At 32.5% G+C, this 21,307-nt stretch overlaps 3 protein-coding genes across 3 annotated transcripts; 2 read left to right on the forward strand and 1 right to left on the reverse strand.

Annotated features, from left to right (window-relative positions):
- Positions 1-1,919: 1,919 nt before the first annotated feature.
- On the forward strand, positions 1,920-4,835 carry LOC106774760. The gene is made up of 6 exons (XM_022787240.1): positions 1,920-2,135; positions 2,248-2,319; positions 2,375-2,380; positions 2,491-2,673; positions 3,851-4,119; positions 4,565-4,835. Exons 1-6 carry the CDS (start codon positions 1,920-1,922, stop codon positions 4,833-4,835), a joined length of 1,017 nt encoding a protein of 338 aa, XP_022642961.1.
- Positions 4,836-6,342: 1,507 nt separating this feature from the next.
- On the reverse strand, positions 6,343-7,256 carry LOC106775518. Its single transcript, XM_014662660.2, has 2 exons — positions 6,869-7,256; positions 6,343-6,663 (listed from the first exon to the last, which is right to left on the reverse strand). Exons 1-2 carry the CDS (start codon positions 7,155-7,157, stop codon positions 6,500-6,502), a joined length of 453 nt encoding a protein of 150 aa, XP_014518146.1. The 5' UTR covers positions 7,158-7,256; the 3' UTR covers positions 6,343-6,499.
- Positions 7,257-16,187: 8,931 nt separating this feature from the next.
- On the forward strand, positions 16,188-20,852 carry LOC106774554. Its single transcript, XM_014661586.2, has 5 exons — positions 16,188-16,338; positions 16,939-17,253; positions 18,546-18,747; positions 20,137-20,365; positions 20,501-20,852. Exons 1-5 carry the CDS (start codon positions 16,252-16,254, stop codon positions 20,736-20,738), a joined length of 1,071 nt encoding a protein of 356 aa, XP_014517072.1. The 5' UTR covers positions 16,188-16,251; the 3' UTR covers positions 20,739-20,852.
- The last annotated feature ends 455 nt before the right edge of the window (positions 20,853-21,307 follow it).

Genomic DNA, 21,307 nt, shown 5'->3' on the forward strand with positions numbered 1-21,307 from the left:
CCTAAGCGACATATTACACCTAAAGGAGAATGATGTTACAAATTAACCCAACTTTTACCAAATTCTCTCCTAAGTGACAAATATTGTTGCTCAAGCAAGTAAATTTTTGCTTAGGGGACATCCCATTTTTTGGTTTGGAGTCATATCAAGAAAACTAATATTCCCCCTCCGTTAACTGTAAAATCGAGTTGAAATTTTTAAAATTGGTCCACCCCATTTTCTGCTTTGAGCAATCTCGGGAAAATTAACATTCCTACTACATTAATCGTTAGTTTAAGTTGGAATTTTGAAAGTTGGTCTTATACATATTGTTCTTTGTGTGTGTGTGTGTGCGCGCGCATTTGTATGAGTGTGTCTGTGTGTTTGTGTGCGTATGCATGTATACGTGTGTGCATGTGTGTCTGCATTTGTGCTTGTGTGTGTGTTTGTAGGAGTGGGTGTGGTTGTGTGTATGTTTAACTGTATGTTTGTGTTTGTGATTGCGTGTGTGTTTATGAGTGTTTATGTGTGTGCTTCTCTATATGTCTTTTTGTGTATTTGTGTGTCTATCTTCATTTGTGTGTGTGTGTGTGTGTTTGTGTAATTGTGGGTGAGTGTTTGTGTCTACGTGTTTATGTGTATATGTGTGTCTTTGAGTTTGTGTGTAGGTGCGTGTCTTTGTGTGTGTGTGGTTGTGGTTGTATGTCCACGTGTGTGTGTGTCTACTTGTCTGTGTCTTTGTGTGAGTTTGTGTGTGTTTATTTATGTGTCTCTATGTGTATGTGTTTGTTTGTTTGTCTGTATAACTTTATGTTTTTGTGTCTGTGTTTTTGTGTATGTTTCTCTGTTTGTGTGTCTTTATGGGTGTGTATTTATGTGTGTATGTGTTTGTTTATGTGTGGTTGCGTGTTTTTGTGTGTTTGCGTGTGTACGTGTTTGTGTGTGTATATGTGCTTGCGTGTTTCTGCGTGTATATGTGTGTTTGTTTGACTGTTCGTGTCTATGTGTGTGGGTGGGTGTGTTTCTTGTGTCTGTGTGTGATTTTGTCTACCTGTGTTATCTTTGTGTATGTGTGTCTGTTTTTATGTTTTTGTTTGTGTGTTTGTGTGTATCTTTGTCTGGGTGTGTATGGGTGTTTGTGTTAGTGTATGTGTGTGTGTCTACCTCTCTGATTCTCTGTGTGTTTGTGTTTGTATGTGTGTGTGCGTGTACTTTTTTGTGTGATCTTTATTTTTGTGTGTGCACTTTACCTATGTGTGTGTGCTTTATGTGTGTGTTTGTGTGTGTACTTTATCTGAAAGGTGTGATGTGAAATGACAATAATGCATGTTGCTTATGTAGTAAATGATGAATGGTTTGTGGAACAATGTTGCTGTCTGTTTTGGGGTGAAGGGTTGATTTGCATGGTAATATTGGATGTATTCATGATTAAAAAGTTAGGTTTAATCATTTAGGATGTCCCTATTTATGTAGGGTTTTCTCAATTAGGTTCTAGTTTTTTAAAACGTCTCAATTATGTCCTTGAATATGAAAAATTGAATCAATTAAGGGATTGCCGTTAAATTGGGTGGATGGTGTTAAAATTGAGTTTGCGTGGCACGGTGACTTGGCTGACTTCGCTGACATGGAGTTAAAACCTACGTTTTGACTCTAGAACGTTACAGAAGAAAAGGAATGTTATTTCACTTTGTGCGAAAGCAAGGTTGGGGTCTGCCTCCTTGGAACGCCTTATGTCGTCGCCTCCCATCTCCGCCGGCGACCACTGCTGGCCACGGCGTTTAACCATTCCCGGCTCCTCTCTGCGTGCAAGAAGAAGGCGCCTTTGCTGTTCGTGATGTGCCCAGTCGTCGCCGACATGAGCCGCCACCACAGATCTCCCTCAAGCCCTAGAATCGCTTCGCCTGCCTTCATCGCCAGCGTCGCCCCGATCGCCTACTGCCATGGCCGTCGCAATGACGCCTTCGTCCTCTCCATCACCGTCGCGATCTCGCATCGTTCGTATTCGCACAGTTGTGGCCACCGTCAAGCGCATCTCCTTCGTCGTCTCCACCATTGCACCACCCCACGAGTTAAACCCTCTCCGACCTACCTTCTCCGTTCCCGAGATCACGACTTCCAAAACCATGCCGCTTCGCCTTTTCTCAACTTTCGCCTTCGTCTTGGCCATCCAGGAAGAGAGAATTACTTGGCAGTGATTTGGAGTTTGTGATTTGTGCGTGTTATGGGTGGCTTTGGGTTTATGATTTTGTGCGTGTTATCCCTGTGCAGGATAGACAGTGGAGGTGTTGGAAGAAGAATGATGAATTTGAGTGTCTCGCTACCGAGATCACTGGGGAAAGGGTGAGGGGTTTGGGCTGGAATATTGGTTGGTTCTGTGTTTGTTTATTTGTGGCAGGAAACTGTGAGCATGATGTATCAATAAGGAGGAAGATGGAGATATTAACGAAGAGAGTTTGATTAAAGGTGAAGTGTATTCATGCATTGAGATGTTCAAGAAGATTTTGGATCAAGGACAACCGGGTGACAATGTTGGTCTTCTTCTCCGTGGTGAAGGATGAGGGTGGCCGACACACCGCTGTGTTTGGATTGATTTCAGCAGTTCCACTTGAAGCAGGACAAAGATTTGCCTTGAGAGAGGGTGGCAGAAAAGTTGGTGGTGGTGTGTATCATGAGGCATCGTGTGGGCGGTTACGGGTATGATGATCGAGGAATATGGAGGGTGAAGGTGATATTTGATTAATGAATGGAGGAGTACCAATAGTATGTCACTCCATGATGGTTGGTGAGAAAATGGAGGAGGATTCGGCAGGGACTCGAAGATGAGGTTGGGTGAGAGTCAAAACGCGAGTTTTAATTTCTTAAGTCGTGTTTTATTTAAACGTTGTGTTTTGTATGATTTAATTTCAATAAAATTTAATTCCAAAATGATACAAAACCAACTCAGCTCAGTATACATTGCCATGTCAACCAAGTCACATTGTCACACATACCCAATTTTAACGTCGTCCATCAAAGTTAACGGCAAGCCCTTAATTGATTCAATTTTGCAAAAACAGGGACTAAATTGAGACGTTTTAAAATATTGGGACCTAATTGAGAAAACCCAATATAAATAGGGACAATCTAAATGATTAAACCAAAAAGTTATTTTGGCACTTGATGGAATTCCATGGAAAGTTCCATTGGTTGCGTAGCGTATGCATTTATATGGGAGTTCAGGGCCTTTATATGGGAGTCCAGGATTAGAGGTTATCCTAATATTTTACTAACCATTCAACTTCTATAAAAAATAAGGTTTAAATCCTTTTTTGGTCCCTAAGTTAAGTGTTGATGTTCAGTTTAGTCCCCACTTTTAAAAGTGTAAACCTTTGGTCCCTATGTTATCAAATTTGTTTGACTTCAGTCCTATCCATCTAACGGTGTTAAAATTGTTAACGGTGAAATTACTGTGGAATTTATCTGTCAAAAAAATATTGATGTGGCATTTAATGTAAGGAAGGGAGGGAGGTCGACGCAACTTCTCGATTCAGGTTCATTTCACGTAAGGAAGGGAGGCCGACACAACTTCTCTTTGCAGCGTGACGATCCTCGTTCGTGGGGGTGGCAGCAGTGGCATCACCGCAAGGTTTCGACTCTGGCGACTTCACAGTACAGGGGTTTGTGCTCGTTATTGGTGCGTCTTACGATTTAGGGTTCCATTTGAAGATTTGGGGGTTTTCGATTCTGATTTTGGGACTGAGTTTTCTCTGTTTTCCTCTGTAGGTGGTGGCACAGTGATTTTGGATAGGTTTCTATGGGGATAAACGATCTATTGTCCTTTGATTTTATGGATTCGCTTTCACCTCAGACGCTTGTTTCTGTTATGTAGTAGCTTTACAGTCTTGGAGAATTGGATGAAGAGGGCTTGTTAACCAAACTGGGGAAGAAAATGGCAGAATTTCCTTTGGATCCACCGTTGTCCAAGATTCTACTTGTCAGTGTGGATCTTGGATGCAGTGATGAGATTTTGACCATAATTGCCATGATTCAAACCGGAAATAATTTTTACAGGCCAAGGGAAAAGCAAGGCCTAGCAAATTGGAAGAGGGCAAAGTTTTTTAGCCAGAGGGTGAACATCTTACTCTACTTACTGTTTATGAGGTTTGGAAAGCTAAGAACTTTTCAGGGTCGTGCTGTTTTGAGAACTTTGTTCAATCTCGATCGTTGAGAAGAGTCCAGGATGTCAAGAAACAACTTCTCACTATCATGGATAGGTATAAATTAGATGTTGCGAGTGTTGGAATTAACTTCCTCTGCAGGTGGTGGCGCAATGATTTTGGATAGGTTTCTATGGGGATAAACGATCTATTGTTCTTTGATTTTATGGATTCACTTTCACCTCAGACGCTTGTTTCTGTTACGTAGCAACTTTATAGTCTTGGAGAATTGGATGAAGAGGGCTTGTTAACCAAACTGGGGAGGAAAATGGCAGAATTTCCTTTGGATCCACCGTTGTCCAAGATTCTACTTGTTAGTGTGGATCTTGATGCAATGATGAGATTTTGACCATAATTGCCATGATTCAAACCGGAAATATTTTTTACAGGCCAAGGGAAAAGCAAGGCCGAGCAGATCGGAAGAGGGTAAAGTTTTTCCAGCCAGAGGGTGACCATCTTACTCTACTTATTGTTTATGAGGTTTGGAAAGCTAAGAACTTTTCAGGGTCGTGGTGTTTTGAGAACTTTGTTCAATCTCGATCGTTGAGAATAGTCCAGGATGTCAGGAAACAGCTTCTCACTATCATGGATAGGTACAAATTAGATGTTGCGAGTGTTGGAATTAACTTCACCAAAGTGACGAAGGCTATCACAACATGATTCTTTTTCCCGATTTACATACACGTAACCCAAATTTGACTGCCACGTAAATTGATTTTATGTAAACTAAATGCCACGTCAACATTTTTTTTACAGATCAATTCCAAAGTAATTTAACTGTTAACAATTTTAACACCGTTAGACGGATAAGACTGAAATTAAACAAATTTGATGACATAGGGACCAAAGGTTTACACTTTTGAAAATGGGGACTAAACTGAAAATCAACACTTAACTTAGGGATCAAAAAAGGATTTAAACCAAAAAATAATGGTTAAAGGGTTGAGATTGATAGGAGATCCTGGTCTAAAAAACAATGTCGTTCTTATGATAGTATATAATTAACCTTATGAGTGGAAGATATCCATAACAAGTGTCAAACTTTTATGAGATTTAACATCAATGTTTATATTCGAATAATTGATTCTTTTATAATATTTTCTGTGTGTATTTGATGAATGACTTGTAAAATTTTATGACTTGAAATATATATTTTCTATATATATGATGTTCTTTTTATAAACTAATTTACATTCGCGTTGTTTGTGATTTATGTTGTTTGTATTCTCTTATTTTACAATGATCACTATTTTTTAGTGAATTAAAGATATTTCAAGAGAGAGATGATGAAGCAGTTTTTAGACGTTAGTATAGAAGTTCTTGTTTTGTATTTAAAAAAAAAACTATTGAATTGATCTATGTTTTATTTTAGTGAATGGTCTATTTGCTTATATTTAGGGATGATAACGGGTCGGGTCGGATATGGATAGTGCCTACCCGCAACCTGACCCATTGGATAAAATTGTATCCGCTACTCGACTCGCTACCTGCGCAAGTACCTATTTAGAAAATACCCGCGAATATTTTAAAACTCACAAGTATCCACGTATACCCGCAATTTTTTTGTTTTTACATTTTTAAAATAAAATTTAAATAAAATTACAAATATATATATATATATATTAAAATTTAATTTTAATTAAATTTAACCTAATAAAATATTATTTTATTTTATTTTTAATTAAATTAAATTTAAAAATATATAATTTTTTTTTTTTGTAGATAACGAATACTTGCGAATCGGATAATATACTACCTGCAGACCTGTTTAGAAACAGGTATTAAAATACCCACTACTTATTATCCACGGGTAATAAATATCCTCGGATAATAACTACTCGTCACCGATTTTACCCGCGGTTACCCCACGAATTTTATTCATCCTACTTATATTATTATATATTTGTAATATTTTGTTTTAGTAAATATACTTAATTAAAATGTGATGTTATATTAACGATCTTAGAGATATTATTTTGACGATCTTATCTGAATTGACTTTGAAACGAAATCTGCACTTTATATTTATTTTCTGGAACATTTTTCTAAAACTCCAAAAGAATGCTATTTTGTGAAATGTTTCTGTGCCAACCACTTGATAACTACCAATAAATATATAGGATAAATATCTAACTTGAGGCTTAGAACATGGTGTGTAAATGCTGTAGAAAACTCAAAGTGATACAGTCCAACTCTGCACTTCATATACATATACATATACATATATATAATGAAATGAGGTTCTTATGCTATAAAAGGTTTATCCTTTTCTCTTCTACTTTTTCTATGTATACACACACCAGCACCAGCCATGCATGGACATATCATGAACCATCAATGGAAGGCTTAATTACTGTATAAAATAGTACATTATAGAATATAGTGAAGAGAATCAGAACACCAGCTACACTTCCAAGAAATGAATCTGAAATTTCTAGCTTGTCTTTGTCAATGCGCTGCTGCTCTGTGGGAAGCTTCATTTCTGAAACTGCAAAAGGTTGAATAAAAAATATGCAGGTTAAGAATCAGAAAAATTACAGCCTAAAAACATTGTAAAATCACTTAAATTTCAAAACTTTCTCTCATGGGGTCACCGGAAATAGTATAATATATATAATCAATCACTGAAAATTCCAAAGCAGAAAAAAAATCATGGATTGAGGATAAAGAAGAAAATAAGTGAGAGAGAGTACTCTTGTTGAGTTTTGAAGCATTGGAGGGTTGTTTTTTACTAGAGAGAGATTGCATTTGTTCATCAAGCTTTCTGAGTGCTTCTCTGGCTTTTTCTGGCTCTACCTCATATTGCTGTGACTGTGAATCTTCCTTCAGTGATGCACGAACAATCCCAAAACAAGAAGAGGAAGAAAAAGAAGGGTTTCTGATGAACCTCTTGTCATTGAAAATGTCTCCATTTTTGTGCACAACAAAAAGCGATGATGGTGGCTGCTGGTAGAAGCAAAGAAGTTGCATGGATGGAAGCATTTGAAATTGAAAATGGGAAATGGAAATTGGAACTGCTTCTTCACTCACCTCAAATATCTAACACACAACACAACCATTGAAATTGAAGATAATGTTGTGTCTTTTACCTTCAGTGTTCATGACACTGATGTTTTTTTAATATTATGCAGTTTTGTTTGTCACAGAGTACTTTTTTATAAGGTAAAATGTAATCAAATAAAATTTTACTAATTCGATGGCATATTAAATTATTTAAATATTTAAATATTAAATAGTATTTCTTTTAGAGGAAAGTATAATATAGATATTTTAAAATTATATAATTTACCAGAAAAATAGATTAGTCCAACTCAATTCATCTAAAGATATTTTTGTTGGAATGAAGAATGGATTTATTTTATTCCGATTTAGTCCAATCCAATCTTCCATGTGTATAACCTAAAAATATATAGATATCCTAAGGGTATTTTGGTCTTCAATCATCACATCAAGATAATTTTGATATATTGTGGATATAAATTTTATATTATTAATTAATTAATTAAGAAATATTTACATGTAACTTTAAAATAATAAAATATCATATTTAATATTTATAATTAAATAAAAATGTATATAGTATTGCTGTATTGTAAAAATTCTATTCAGTGTTTATTTTAACGTTTTTTACAATTATATTAAGGTTGAAACATAATTGAAGTTACATTTGACTATAGTTTGCAGTTATTATATATCTTCCATTGAGAAAATGTATCAGAATTAGTGCAAATTAAAATAAAATAAAAAAATACTGTTACTACTTCTGTTTGTTCTTTTATGATTAAATACATTTTGATTTTGTAAAGTGAACGAGATTTATGTTATTAAATGGTGTATACATACATTCATTTTAGTTCAATGATTTTTTTAACTCCAATAAAAATAATTAGACTATGAATCAACTATAAAAAATGTAAATGTTGAATAGATTGACAATGTTAAAACATTATTATAACGTTACATATAACTTTATTATTAAGTAGACAGATTAACTTGAGTGATTGGTCATCTTTTCGGATATTTCAATTCAATCCAACATTAACAACAAATATAAGTCAATTATTCAAATTTAGAAGAAAAAAATATCTCATGAAAAATAAATAATAGAAGAAATAATATAAAAAACAACGTCATAAAAATATTACTAACCTTCTTGATTAAAAATATAACAGTCTAGAAAATGCACCAAATAGAAATATTTTTAAGTAAATAAGAATAAATTGTTGTCATTTGGTTTAAGAAATTTAAACAAAAATAATATCAAGGTTTTGCACCTATTCTATTTTATTATGTTTCACATATTTCTGTATATCTTTTATTTCTCATTAATCATCCATTTTTTTTAGTAATATAACAGCCTTAAAATTTTACTATCTACATATACATGTAATTAATATATGATAAGTTTTGATATAAAGATATATAATTCAACACCGTCAATTAAAATTATTATAAATCAATAGTCATAAAGGTTTATAAGTTTTTCAGAAGATGGAATTTCTTTTAGTTACATTCAGTCTAAAAGACTAGAAAGACTTATAATTAACAAGTACGTCTTAATCTTCAAAACTTTGATCTCGTTCTAGAACTACTAGTCCATCTGTATCTACCACTACTCGCGTATTAATATACAATTATAGTGATAACGAGCAAAAACAATATATAAAAGAGGAGTAGAGAAAAAGAGTAAAAAAAAAGTAAGAAGGGTTAAGGAAGAATTTAAAATGTTAAACATATATTTAAATAAATAACTTAAAACAATAAATTTGAAGCATATCATACTATAAATATTTAGAATAGATATGTAACTATATATAATTATCAACACGGAATAGTAGTGTATTAAATATACTCATGAAATTTGTATATGTCATGTTTGTTCATAATTTTTACATTGATGTTTCAATATACCGAGTCAATATTTCCAAACCAAGTGATGTGAGGACTAATCTTATTACAACTCTAAGTGTGATCCTATTTCACATCATACTATGCATCATGTGGAGCCTCCTTCAACTCACATTACCTATATGTCTTACTTCACACTAGTTTGTACATACGCAAACTCTAGAAGGGGGAGGGGGGAAATCAATGTTTAATTTACTTTGCATGGGTTAGATGGTCTGCAACAATTGTTAAACACTTAAGTTTATAAAAAACATTTAGGGAAAACCCTCGAAAAAAAAAACTATAAGGCACACTTCTTTTTATATTGGTTCGCTCCAAACTGAACTATGTTCAATTCTTCTTTAAATACCTATAAGGGGTTCTACTAGTCACAAAGGATTACGAGTTTAACCACTCTTGGTATATAGCTAATCTACTAGTTAAAATGAGTACAATCGCTCCTAATTTTAACTAGTCTAACTGACTAGAAAATTTAATTCCATTGAGTTAACCTTAAAAGTTTCGTACTTCACTTATGAACAAAAACAACAAAATATTTTGCAAAGATTACAAGAAGAAAATATGTAACACTCTTAGAGAGCATTTGAAATCAATGTAAAAAAAATTTGGAAAGCTTGTAAAGAATTTTTCTTTTCAAAGAACAAGTCTAAAAGGTAGAGCTTAAAGAGAAAGGCAGTGTGAGCATTTTTAATAAAAATAATTCTTGTTCTATTCTCTTCATGCAATCTTATTTATATAGACTTTTTTGAAAAATGTCTATTACTCAAAGCTTTTAGTTTCTTCTAGAGGTGTAGCCTTTATGATATTTAGTCATAAGCTATATTGCGGCTTGACAAAGTAACTGTGTTGAGTGTACAAAAAGGACAAGCAGAAAGCATGAAGAAAACATTCCTTGAATATCTTCCTACCTCTTAACATTATTTTGATCTTGAGCAGACTTTTAAAAAAGGTACTGATTTTCACAAAAAGAAGAAAGCACAACACAACAAACAAAGAAATACTAGAACTACTTGCTTTAAAGCATTAGATAGTTTACGCATAATACATGTACTATCATTTAAGAGTTGTTTGTTTAAGTAACTTACATAATTTAAGACAATTTTAATAAGTAGCATTTAACACTCTTTACTTTTATCCTAGATGGTTTAATCTTTTGTTAGACGTTATTTAGATTAGACACTTTATTAAAGTTCCTAATAACGTTTAAGGTATTTAAGCTTTAATGTTTAGTGCTTTTTATCCTAGACGATTCAAGTGATTATACGTTATTTCGTTGAGATGTTCTATTAAACTTCAAAATAATGCTTGCTCAGATGATCTTGTCTTAAAATAGTTGAGTCAAGATATCTCACCATCCTAAAAGTCTTCTTCAATACACTCTGACACCCTAGGTAATAATATTTTTCCATGAAAATAGCTAATGGAACTCAATCACACATCACTACTTCAAGCAAAACTTTAACTTAACCATTTAATGCCCTTCTTTAAATCTAAGTTTTTCCAACTCAAGTTTAAGCAATAAAACACCACAACATATAATAACAACACACATGACATCCTTTCACAAAGATTTCATCACCAATTATGTTGGTTCACAATAATAAGTTAGCATACAACTCACTCACAACACCTTTCTTTGTCCTCACTATGTTTAATTCTCATTTCTCCCATTCACAACAAACTAAACACATAACAAATAGACACCATAATCATTCAACATTATCATATATTTCCAGTCCTATTGATCAATTCATCCATACTCGTATCCAGACACACTCCAAAACACAAAATTTCCAAATATAATCTAAAAAAGACTCAACATTTCAAGAAATAAAAGCTTTTAAAAGATTATCTCCTTTCATGAAACTTAAACCACATCTACATTATAATACATTAAGATAAACACATAAAGATACATATCATGATAACATATCAACTATCTTCTATCATCATTTTAATCTTTAGTCCAAACCTCTTACTATTTGCATCTTACTAGAAATTAGAATTTTTTTTATTTGTCTATCTATTAGCTTTAACCTCAAAATCCCACATTTTCAATACTTAGAATAATATAAACTATCATGCTGTTTAAAATACAATTGCATAATGTTGATTCATTTTACTACAATTTCTATAACTCGCATCTTAATTACCTTACCATCCTCCAGTTCTTCAAATACCATAAACAATTTCATAATTCACTACCACACAAAACATAAAAATTTGAACTTTTAAATTCAATCCCAACTCCTAAAAAATTCATATTTGTTTGCCTTTAAAATTAAAAAACGAGAATAACTAATCAAATGATTAGTTTCCCTTACATTAAAAGAGGAGCTCACCAACATTATTCCTTGAGCACCACCACCACACAACTCATGCTTGACCTATATGCAAAACAAGATCCCTAATAACGATCGAATTGTAATTTCATGACCATAATAATGTGAGGATTCACCTAGAACATTGCCTATAAATTTTGCATATGTAAAAAATCATAGTGATTACTAGAAATGGAAAGATTTCACTCACCTAGAGAAGAATGACGAAAATAGATTGTAAGGCCCATTGGAGAACTTGCTTTTATTGCCTTCATCTTCAAAAGATGATGAAAGGTTAGATTTTTAGAAGGAGCGGAGAAGAGGGAAAGAATGACTCGTGAATGAGAGGAGATAACACTATTTTCTTCTAATTTTTTTCTTTTAGAAGCCGAAGTCTAAATTTTTTAACTTTTCATTCCTTTTGAAAAAAAAATGTCTTCTTTAATATTATAAAGATTATATTTTATTTTATAATCCTTTATTTTTTTTTCTTCCTCCACTTCCTTCACCTCCCACCAAACAAAGTGGATGAAAAGCTTTGATATGCTCTTTATTTCTCTTCCAACTAAATTCATAAGGTTCTTCTTTTCTAATTTCCCTTGTGTAGTGTATGTAGTGAGAGGATAGCCAACCAATCGGGCTCAAGGCATGAAGGCCGCCCGATTGAGGTCTGGGAGGTCTAGTCGTAGGGCCGAACAACAAAAGAATATAGAAGGTAACGTTGAAAGGTAATTAATGTCATTAATTGATGAATATTATATAAAGGGAAATAGGAGATGCGATATTTACGAGCAGTTAATGCTGATTGCTGGGCTTGATGCCTATAAATACGAACTTAACAACCAGGTACCTCACTTTTGGTCTGATTACATTCACTTTAATCTCCTTGTGACCTAGCTAACTTGAGCGTCAGAGTGTTTCCTTGCAGGTCACCACCGTTCGGCCTTTCAGTGGAAACCTTTGACATGTGTTAGACGATCGGGAAATTGAAAGAAAGCTTGGAGTGTTCAATCTCGGATCCCATAACCGAAACACCTTGTTATGCTCCATTTTACATTGAAAAGTTTATATTTTTTGAAGTCAATTCTTACATGGGGTGGACACTAGTACAAATATGTGAAATTGCTATGCAGATAAACTAGGTTATAAAAAAAATCTATATTGAAATAGTGACATTTTCTAGATTACTAGTAAAAAGAGACTATGGGTTAGTTTAAACCGTAGTGTATCTCACTATATAGTATGATTTTAATTGAACCATATTTTATAGTGTCCTGAAAAATTTTAACTTCTTCATTTTGTCGTTGCTTGCTAAAATCATTGTTATCTCCCGCTATTATTGAACACAAATTTTTCCTTCTCTGCCACTAAAGACAATATATTCTTATTTTTGCATTGACCTCCATTAAGGTCTATGTTTCCTTTATTATCATTTTCTTTCACCTTTGTTTTTATCCTCCTTCTTGTTCCTAAATCCTATACCCTTGTTCATTTTTGCCTATTTGTGTCGTAAACTACCCATATCATTGTTATCCTTCTACGGAACTGTGTTGCTATCCACATTATTAACATTCTTGTTCAAGCATATTCTTAAGTTTGTATTTCTCTCTTCACCTATTTTAATATGTTTATTATTTAAATTCTTATGTGTGTTATATGCATTATTCATTGTTTGAACATGTTGTTTAGTATAACTTGTCTATATTGGTTTATTATATGCACAAAGTTCGTTTGTTTGATGTTGAAATTAAGTTGTTGTTGCATGGAGTGAACCACACATATTGGTTCTAGTTTTTATTTTTTTCATATTAAAAAAGGTTTGAAAGGATAGTAGATTATGATTACAAGGAGAACATTAGTGTATAAGATATAATAAACTAAGATTTTGAAATAATTGTAGTTTATAAGTGATAATAAACTATAGTTATTGAAAGAATTGTACTCTATACGTTATAATAAATCACGATTATTAGAAGAATTGTGGTCTATAATTATAGTATGATTTCAACTGCAGTTTAAAATGTTTGTTTTATATTACAGTTTGATAAATTATAATTTTATAATTGTCAAGTAAACCTTAAAATAATCATACTTTATGATCGAGTAAGGAATATTTAAAACTTTGAATTAAAATAATATCCAAGGATAATAGATTCCCTCTTGTGTTTTTATAATTTTATGAGAAGGAAATGAAATGAAGTGGAGGAAGGTAGAAAAAGAAAAAAAAATCATAAAAATTGTAAGATAAAAGATAACTCACATCTTAGCATGTACACTTTTCAAACCATGAGTTTAACGGATTGAGTCTTAAAAACAAAATTTAATTAATTAAAAAATATATAAGAAATAAAACGAATCAAAACCTAAACATAAATATCATATATATATATATATATATATATATATATATATATATATATATATATATATATATATATGTGGGATTTGTTAACGCGCAGTTTTTAACCATACGTACCGAATTATAGTAGACAAAAATACTCTGGTATATTATGGATTCTAAGTTTTAAAGTCAAGGATATTTAAATAACTTTCATAACTAAAAAAAAAAATCCAAACCTTTACTCACTTCTCTCATTTCTCTTAATCCTTTCTCTTTCATCTCTCTCATCTCTCTCACTCCAACCTTTTTTCTATCATCCTATGGTAACTGAAAAAAATTTAGAAATACTCATCGTTAAAGGCAAAGGTTCATTCAAGATCTCTTCAATTTCATCATCTTCACTAACCTCTTCAATTTCATCATCTGCAGATGTTGAATAGTCATCTCTTAAAAAACCACCAATTCCTTCTAATGTCATTATGATATAAAATTAGATAAGACAAGTTATAAAATGAAAACTTATTATAAAATCATTTTTGTAAGAAATTGTTTAATAGCGAGTGTTTCTGATTTTTTTCCAGACGAATTACCAATTCCTTCCTATGTCATTATAATTGTGAAAATTAGATAAGACAAAAATTATAAAATGAAAACTCATTATAAAGTCATTTTTTTGTAAGAAATTGCTTAACCGCTTGTGTTTCTGATTTTTTTAATTGGGGCTACAGTAGAGATAGCAGAGAAAAGGTTGGAGTGAGAGAGATGAAAGAGAAAGGATTGAGAGGAATGAGAATGGTGAATAAGGGTTCAGAGATTTCTTCTTTTTTTTAATTTTGAGAATGAAAATTATTTAAATATCTTTGACTTTAAAACTTAGAATCCATAATATATGAGGGTATTTTTATCTACTATAATCCTGTTCACATTATAAAAATATACAAACTGAAAAACAGGCGTACGCTTGTTAACAAATCCATATATATATATATATATATATATATATATATATATATATATATATATATATATATATATTAAGATATATTAGTATTTGTATATGTGAAATTTTCGAAAGGTTAATAGTTCACTGTATAGTTAAGTTTTTTTAGCCAATAATTTAACAACTCTTTGTTCTTGTCGGTGCAATAATGGGTCAAATATTTTCATGCTATTTGTAAGATGCTAATTATAAAAATATATATATATTAAAAATTATACAATGCACTCCCTTTAGGTGTACATCCTTTAGAAATAAAAGTCTAATATAATAACATAAATAAAATCTTAAATTATATGTGCTACTCTATTTATTACTTTATTAATTTAATGTTAAAGTATTTTAGGAGACCCATCATATATCTTATTTTGAACACAGGTTACGGATCTTGTAAAAACAAGACATATATGTAAGAATATATTATTTTAAACATGTTCTAATACTTTAAGATTAAAGTCTATTATTCTTAGTCAAAGAAATATCATAATCAACATGAAAATGATAATGTAAATATATTTTTATTTCAAACATAGAAATGAGAAAGTGAACCCTCACCATCTCACCTTACTTCGTTATAATCCCCTCAATAGAACATAATTTGTTCTTAGCATTAGAGTTCAAATGGATTTTGAGACATTCATAATTCTCTATTGAAAGTTTTACATCAACTAAAATAAGGTCCAATTATAATATATAAGTAAGGTCCAATTATAATATATAAGTAAGGTGTTTCAAGCCGGTTTTGTGGAATGAATTAGGTTTAAATTTCATTTCTTAATATGGTATCAGAATCATGTTTAGAGTCTATCCTAGCGATATTTTTTCTTTTTTGGACATTTCTATTCCATTCACTATTATACTGTTATCGGACCACCTATTAATTCTACTCTCACACACTAAGTGGATACAAACCTGACCATACAATATATAAGTAAAGTATAAACTTGAACTGATTTTGTAGAGTTGAGTTAAACTTAAATTCCACTTCTTAATAATATGAGTGAACTTTTTTGAATTGGATTAATTTTACTTAATAATAAATAAAATCCTACATTACCAAGAACATTTATAATGATTGTGTTACTGACAATTTTTCAAGTATTTATTAAATATTTTTTTATAAAAAATATAAAAATAAACAAATAAAACATAATATTATCAAACATTTAAAAAAAGTACAATTTTTTCTTCATTATTAAATTTTAAATTTTAAAATAAAATATTAAAAGAACTAATGGAAATTCAACGCGATTTATTCCACTCCTAATTTAAAAATGTTCAATATTAGTTATATGAAAATATCCAATTAATTGAAATGTAATTTTATTCACATCCTTGTAAATAAATAAATAGGAGTTTATTTGTCAATATATTTAGATAAATTACACTTGAATTTTAAGATATTATTTTTGGACATGTATAACTTGAATCTAAAGATTCACAAGAGTTGTGAATAAAATGTTAGAAAAATAGGAGAGAGAGAAAGAGTAGGGTAACAGAGACAAGAAAATGAAGAAGTCTTCGGGAGGCGCAGGTGACAAGAAGAGGCCCCGACGCTCCTCCGCACCAGATCCCGCCTCCGACGTCCCTCCTAGGGTTAGGGTTTCCATTTACCATCTTCAATTTTCCACTTCCAATTCCCTGTATCTGCTATATTTCTCTCATTCTTAATCTCACTCTACGCCTTTTCTTCTCATTTTCGTTCCCACCAAAACACATCTGATCAAATTTTGGGTTTCAATTTGTTTTGGTGGTTTGAATTTCGGTAATGTGCTGATTGTAACCGCGGAATAACGATAAGCACTATACTATTCGGCGAGAGTGTGTGTGATAGTACCATGTTTTCAGCTCAATTTTTTCTTTAATTTCTCCAAAGAGGGTTTTTGTTGTGATTGTAACATTTTTTGCCATTTTCAATTTCACTAGTGTTTTTGATGGAGAAAGAGAATTTGGGAAGCAAGGTTGGGTTTTTATTAACATTTGATCTGGTGTGTGTAGTTTGGTTCGTTGATTTATGCTTCGATATATGCTGAAATGTCTATTTTTTCTTTCTGTTCCCGTTTGTAGAATGTCATTGTGCGGGTCATGTTCAATTGAACCATGAATTTGAGTTATGCTATTTTGCCTCTTTTATTTACTGATAAAAGAGCTGTTTCTGTTATTTTTGTGACTGAGTTGGGGTTTCTTTGTTTTCAGAAACAAGCTGTCAAGAAAGATGTGTTCCAGGTGTTTGCTGAGAAGGTTAGAGACCACAAGGAATTGGTTTCGAGATGGGCTGTTCTACAGGAGACTCGTGTTGAGTATTTTAGAGGGAAGGATTTTGTGAGCTTCTTGAAAAACAATCCGGAGCTCAAGGATATTCTAGAATCAGATAGGAATTTAGAGACAGAGGAGATTGCCAACATTCTACTTGGGAAAAATCTTTTAGTGCGCTGTGATCGTGTTGTAAAAACGGTTCGTCCTGGGAAGAAAAAGTTGTCTACCTGGCCTGCGCATTTGGAAATTTTCCCTGTTAGTCTTTTTTACTCTTGGTTTGAGCTTTATTTCTGCAATTATTGATATGTAATGATTATATCAGAAAGTTCAACATGTATGTACTTGAATGTAGTCTGTCAATATCTCAGAAATTTCTGGCTCTGCATTATTGAACTGTTGCATGTTTCTTTTTACCCCCACAAGCTGTTCACCGAACCCTATTATTTTATAGCTACCCGGGCAGGTGGGTGGGTGGGTTAGGTTTTCAAGTCTTGATGTTAAAGTTCTCATATCACTTCTACAGAATGAGGGGTGGAACTGAGAATGATTTATGGAAAGAGTCTAAGATAAATTGATTTAAGGCTTTTAAGAGAACTACATTTGGTAAGTAGTCGAATGTAAAAAGGGTAAACTAATGAGGAAACTTTCCATGTTGGAAAATTTTGGTCATTCTAAATGGACCTTTGGTTTGCCTATGTCTGATATGGTTACTTCTGTTATGTTGAGAAATCGGTAGCTTGATAAATTCATACTATTATTAATATTGGTGCTATAGGGCTGTTGTGCTGCTACTAAAAAACAGAAGAATTTTTAGCCTCCTTCCAGTGTCATTTTTGGGTTTTTAGGGGGCCAAATAAGGTTTAACTCCTTTTTCCACCTTAGATGAAAGCTAGGTCTTTTCTGGTTTCCCACTCTCAGTTTTGGAACACTCACAGAGCTCAGAAGGATGTCCTCTCACTGTTATTAGGGGCCTCTTCTCTGACAGTTTTTGGGTGGCTGTAATTTTTTTTCCTGTGAGTGCGGCATTTTCTTCTCTTGCTTGCTAAATTCCGTTTGTTTCGTGCCACATTCTATACTGCTACAATATTTTTGGGGTTAGCTGCGATGTGCTATTGTACTGGATTGATAACTATGTTGCAGATTGAATCATTCAATTTTTTGAGGTGTTGATATTCATTTTGGTTTTATCTGTAGAATAAGTTTGTTTGCATTAGTGGGTGTCTATTATTCAATTTCTATGTAATAAACTGGTGGTGCATTCATAGATAAGTATATTGTTTTGCTACCTATATGTGTATTCATGGAACAATTGTATTTTCATTCTACATATTTTTGTAATTCAGGATATTTTCAATCTTGAAAAAATAAATAAAACAACTCCAGGGAAGAAATATATGAACATTGTAAGGTATTCATGGAGTTTAAGTGCATTTTCTATGTTAAATTATCACAATGTAAGGTATTCATGGAGTTTAATTTGGCCACAGTTTATGTGACTGGGTTTATTTTTGTGCTTGAATTTAACAAAATTTGGTTGTCTTTTGCAGGAACAAGTATTTTCTGAAAATGATGCTTTCTTTGCATGGACGTTTGCAAAACGCCATCCGCTTTGGCAGACACTCCTCTCATTTTTCTGGCCCGTGTTAACGTTGGCTATATGCTTATTCCCTGTGTACCCTCATCGCTGCAAGCTATTGATACTTTACTCATGTGCTGGGATCCTTTTCCTCATCCTCTCTGTACTTTTGAGTAAGTTTTTCTTTCCTTTAATAGTTGATTTTTTTTTTTGCTAGTTTCTTCATGTAGTTTAATTTATTTAGTGTCTGTGTTGCATGAGGTAGCTATAGTACTGTAACTGTGCAAAATAGCACAATTTTTAAAATTTAAAGATGTTGGAGATTCTCAATTAGAGATATGACCAAATTATAGGTTTGAATTAGATTTGAGGTTCACTTTCTGAGATAGTATTTGAGCTTATCTTAACGAAATATTTTGGGACTATCATGTCACCTACTGAGTCACCCACAAATATTTAGTCACACGATTGTGATGTTTAATTCTCAACATGAATGGTGATTGGAAATGTCACATCTACTAGAGATATAACCAAACTATAGTATATAAATAGGTACAAATTTCATCTAATAAGACATTAGTGTGAGATTGAGTTAGAGTAAAAGTCCACTTTCTACGAGAAAATATGAACGTGTTAAAATAACTTTTAAACAATGAGTTAGTGAAGAAGCTTTCATTAGGAAACTACAAATCAATCTGATAACAATGAAAGCCTTTTATGGTAGGTGATTGAAAGTCGATCTATCATGACTATAATTCAGGAGGTTTAATCTTCAAATGAGGAAGAGAAAATTGGATGCTTAGATGAAATTTGAATTGTGTAAAGAATATAATAATAAAAATTGGAAAAATAGGATTCATTGTATGATTTTATCTTCATCTCAACAATAAAGACATTCTAGAGTATCAGTATTGCAATATCTCATGAGTTTCTCATGAAAAGGGGAGGTTTGTGATTGTGATAAGTTACTAAAATCTGGGAGATATTACATTTTAGTAATAGGTTTCTGTTTTTTTGAACTTCGAATGGGTTTTTGTAAGTTTGGATGTTTGTGAAATTAAAGGCGATGTAAGGAAGGTTTGAGTTTTTGAATGCTAAACTGATACAAGAGGAGGTCTTTTTTCAATAATAATGGAGATATGTGTGGAAAAATACATTTGCTGCAGGGAATTTTTATATTATTGAATAATTTTTGCCCCGTGCAGAAAAATATATGTTCCCTTCTATGAGTTATACAGCTTGAGAGCCGGATGCTTTAGACCTGTGAAATACGAGGATCCATCGCATGCACCTTTATTTCGCTTGGTTTTGGGTTTTGACAAGCGTTTTCAAACTTTTACTTTAAGTTGTTTTGTTTATGCATATCGTAACTTGTTGACTTTGTAACAGTTCTTAGATGCTCATGAAATAAGATATATTTCTTTTAACTTCTTGTGCTCTTGGCAGTCGTAATTGTTTTCATTAGAAGTGGATTATTGTCTGAAATATGCTTTATTAAGTGCACGACATTCTGGTTCAGTGCTTCCCTGGGCCTCATGAGTTGTTTTTTTTTAATGTTGTAGTAAGAGGTGCAATATTTGGCGCTTTATATATCACTCTTGGAAAGCGAATCTGGTTTTTCCCTAACATCCTTGCCGAGGAAGCAACACTTCGGGAGTTGTTTAGATTCTGGCCTAAGAAAGATGAAGAGGAGAAGCCCAAGTGGACAACGCGGATTTTCTATGCTGGGGTAGCTGTGCTGTTCATATTATTGCTGAGGCATCATGCACCTGATGAAGCTGCCAGAGCAAGGTACGGCCTAAACACTAACACAATGGATGAAATGATTATATTATATCCTTTTCAGTTGCATCTATAAACAAATCCATAAAATGGAAAAACAAAACTATTTATTGTTGGTCTTTTCTAACTGCTTTGGTTTTGCAGGTACCACAAGAGGGTATCTAACATCATTGACGATGTTCTTGAATGGTCCCCAACTCTAGCCTTGTCTGGGATGATGGATAAGCAACAAAATGTGGCTAATGCCACGGGGTCTGCTGATACTAGCAAAACTGGAGCAGAGCATGCAGCTGATAGTGATGATGAAAATAGTTTCATGGAACAATATAATAATACCGAAGAAGTGATAGAGGATGTGGGTGATGATAAACATCATGATTAAAGGTTAATCATATATACCTAAATGAAATATATGTAGTGACTAGTTCACAATTTTCCTTTTGAGTGTAAAAGTACCATGTATGAAATAATAACATAAAAGTGGTTCGCTTTCAAATCGATGCACTTAACCGATGATTTTTCTCTGCTTCTCATGCGCGCGGTCAAGTTAAAAATGGCAGAGGTTAGTTTTTGTCTGATAGGTAAGAAATGTTTTAAATAAATTTAAAATAAAGATTACATTTTACAAGTGAAGTAGATTAATTATTTTATTTTATAGCACAAACTATCACGAGGACTCAGTTATTGTGGTACGGAAAACATCTGTTAATAAATATTGGAAAATGTCATCATAATCTTGCAATGTAGCCGAAAAAACATTTTTTAAGTGGTTTGTCGTTTACTAATAAATTGTTTTCCAAAGTAACATTTTAATGTTACTTTTATCCTTCAATAGTCTGATATGATTCCTAGAAGTCTGTGCATGTACTTTAGTTTCTGAAATTATTAAATTTCTAGTAAATTAGTCCTTTGAATTTGACCAGATTTTGTTAACCAAGTTGTTACGACCTA

This window comes from Vigna radiata, chromosome 10 (genome assembly GCF_000741045.1).
Source record: "Vigna radiata var. radiata cultivar VC1973A chromosome 10, Vradiata_ver6, whole genome shotgun sequence".
NCBI classification, from domain to species: domain Eukaryota; kingdom Viridiplantae; phylum Streptophyta; class Magnoliopsida; order Fabales; family Fabaceae; genus Vigna; species Vigna radiata.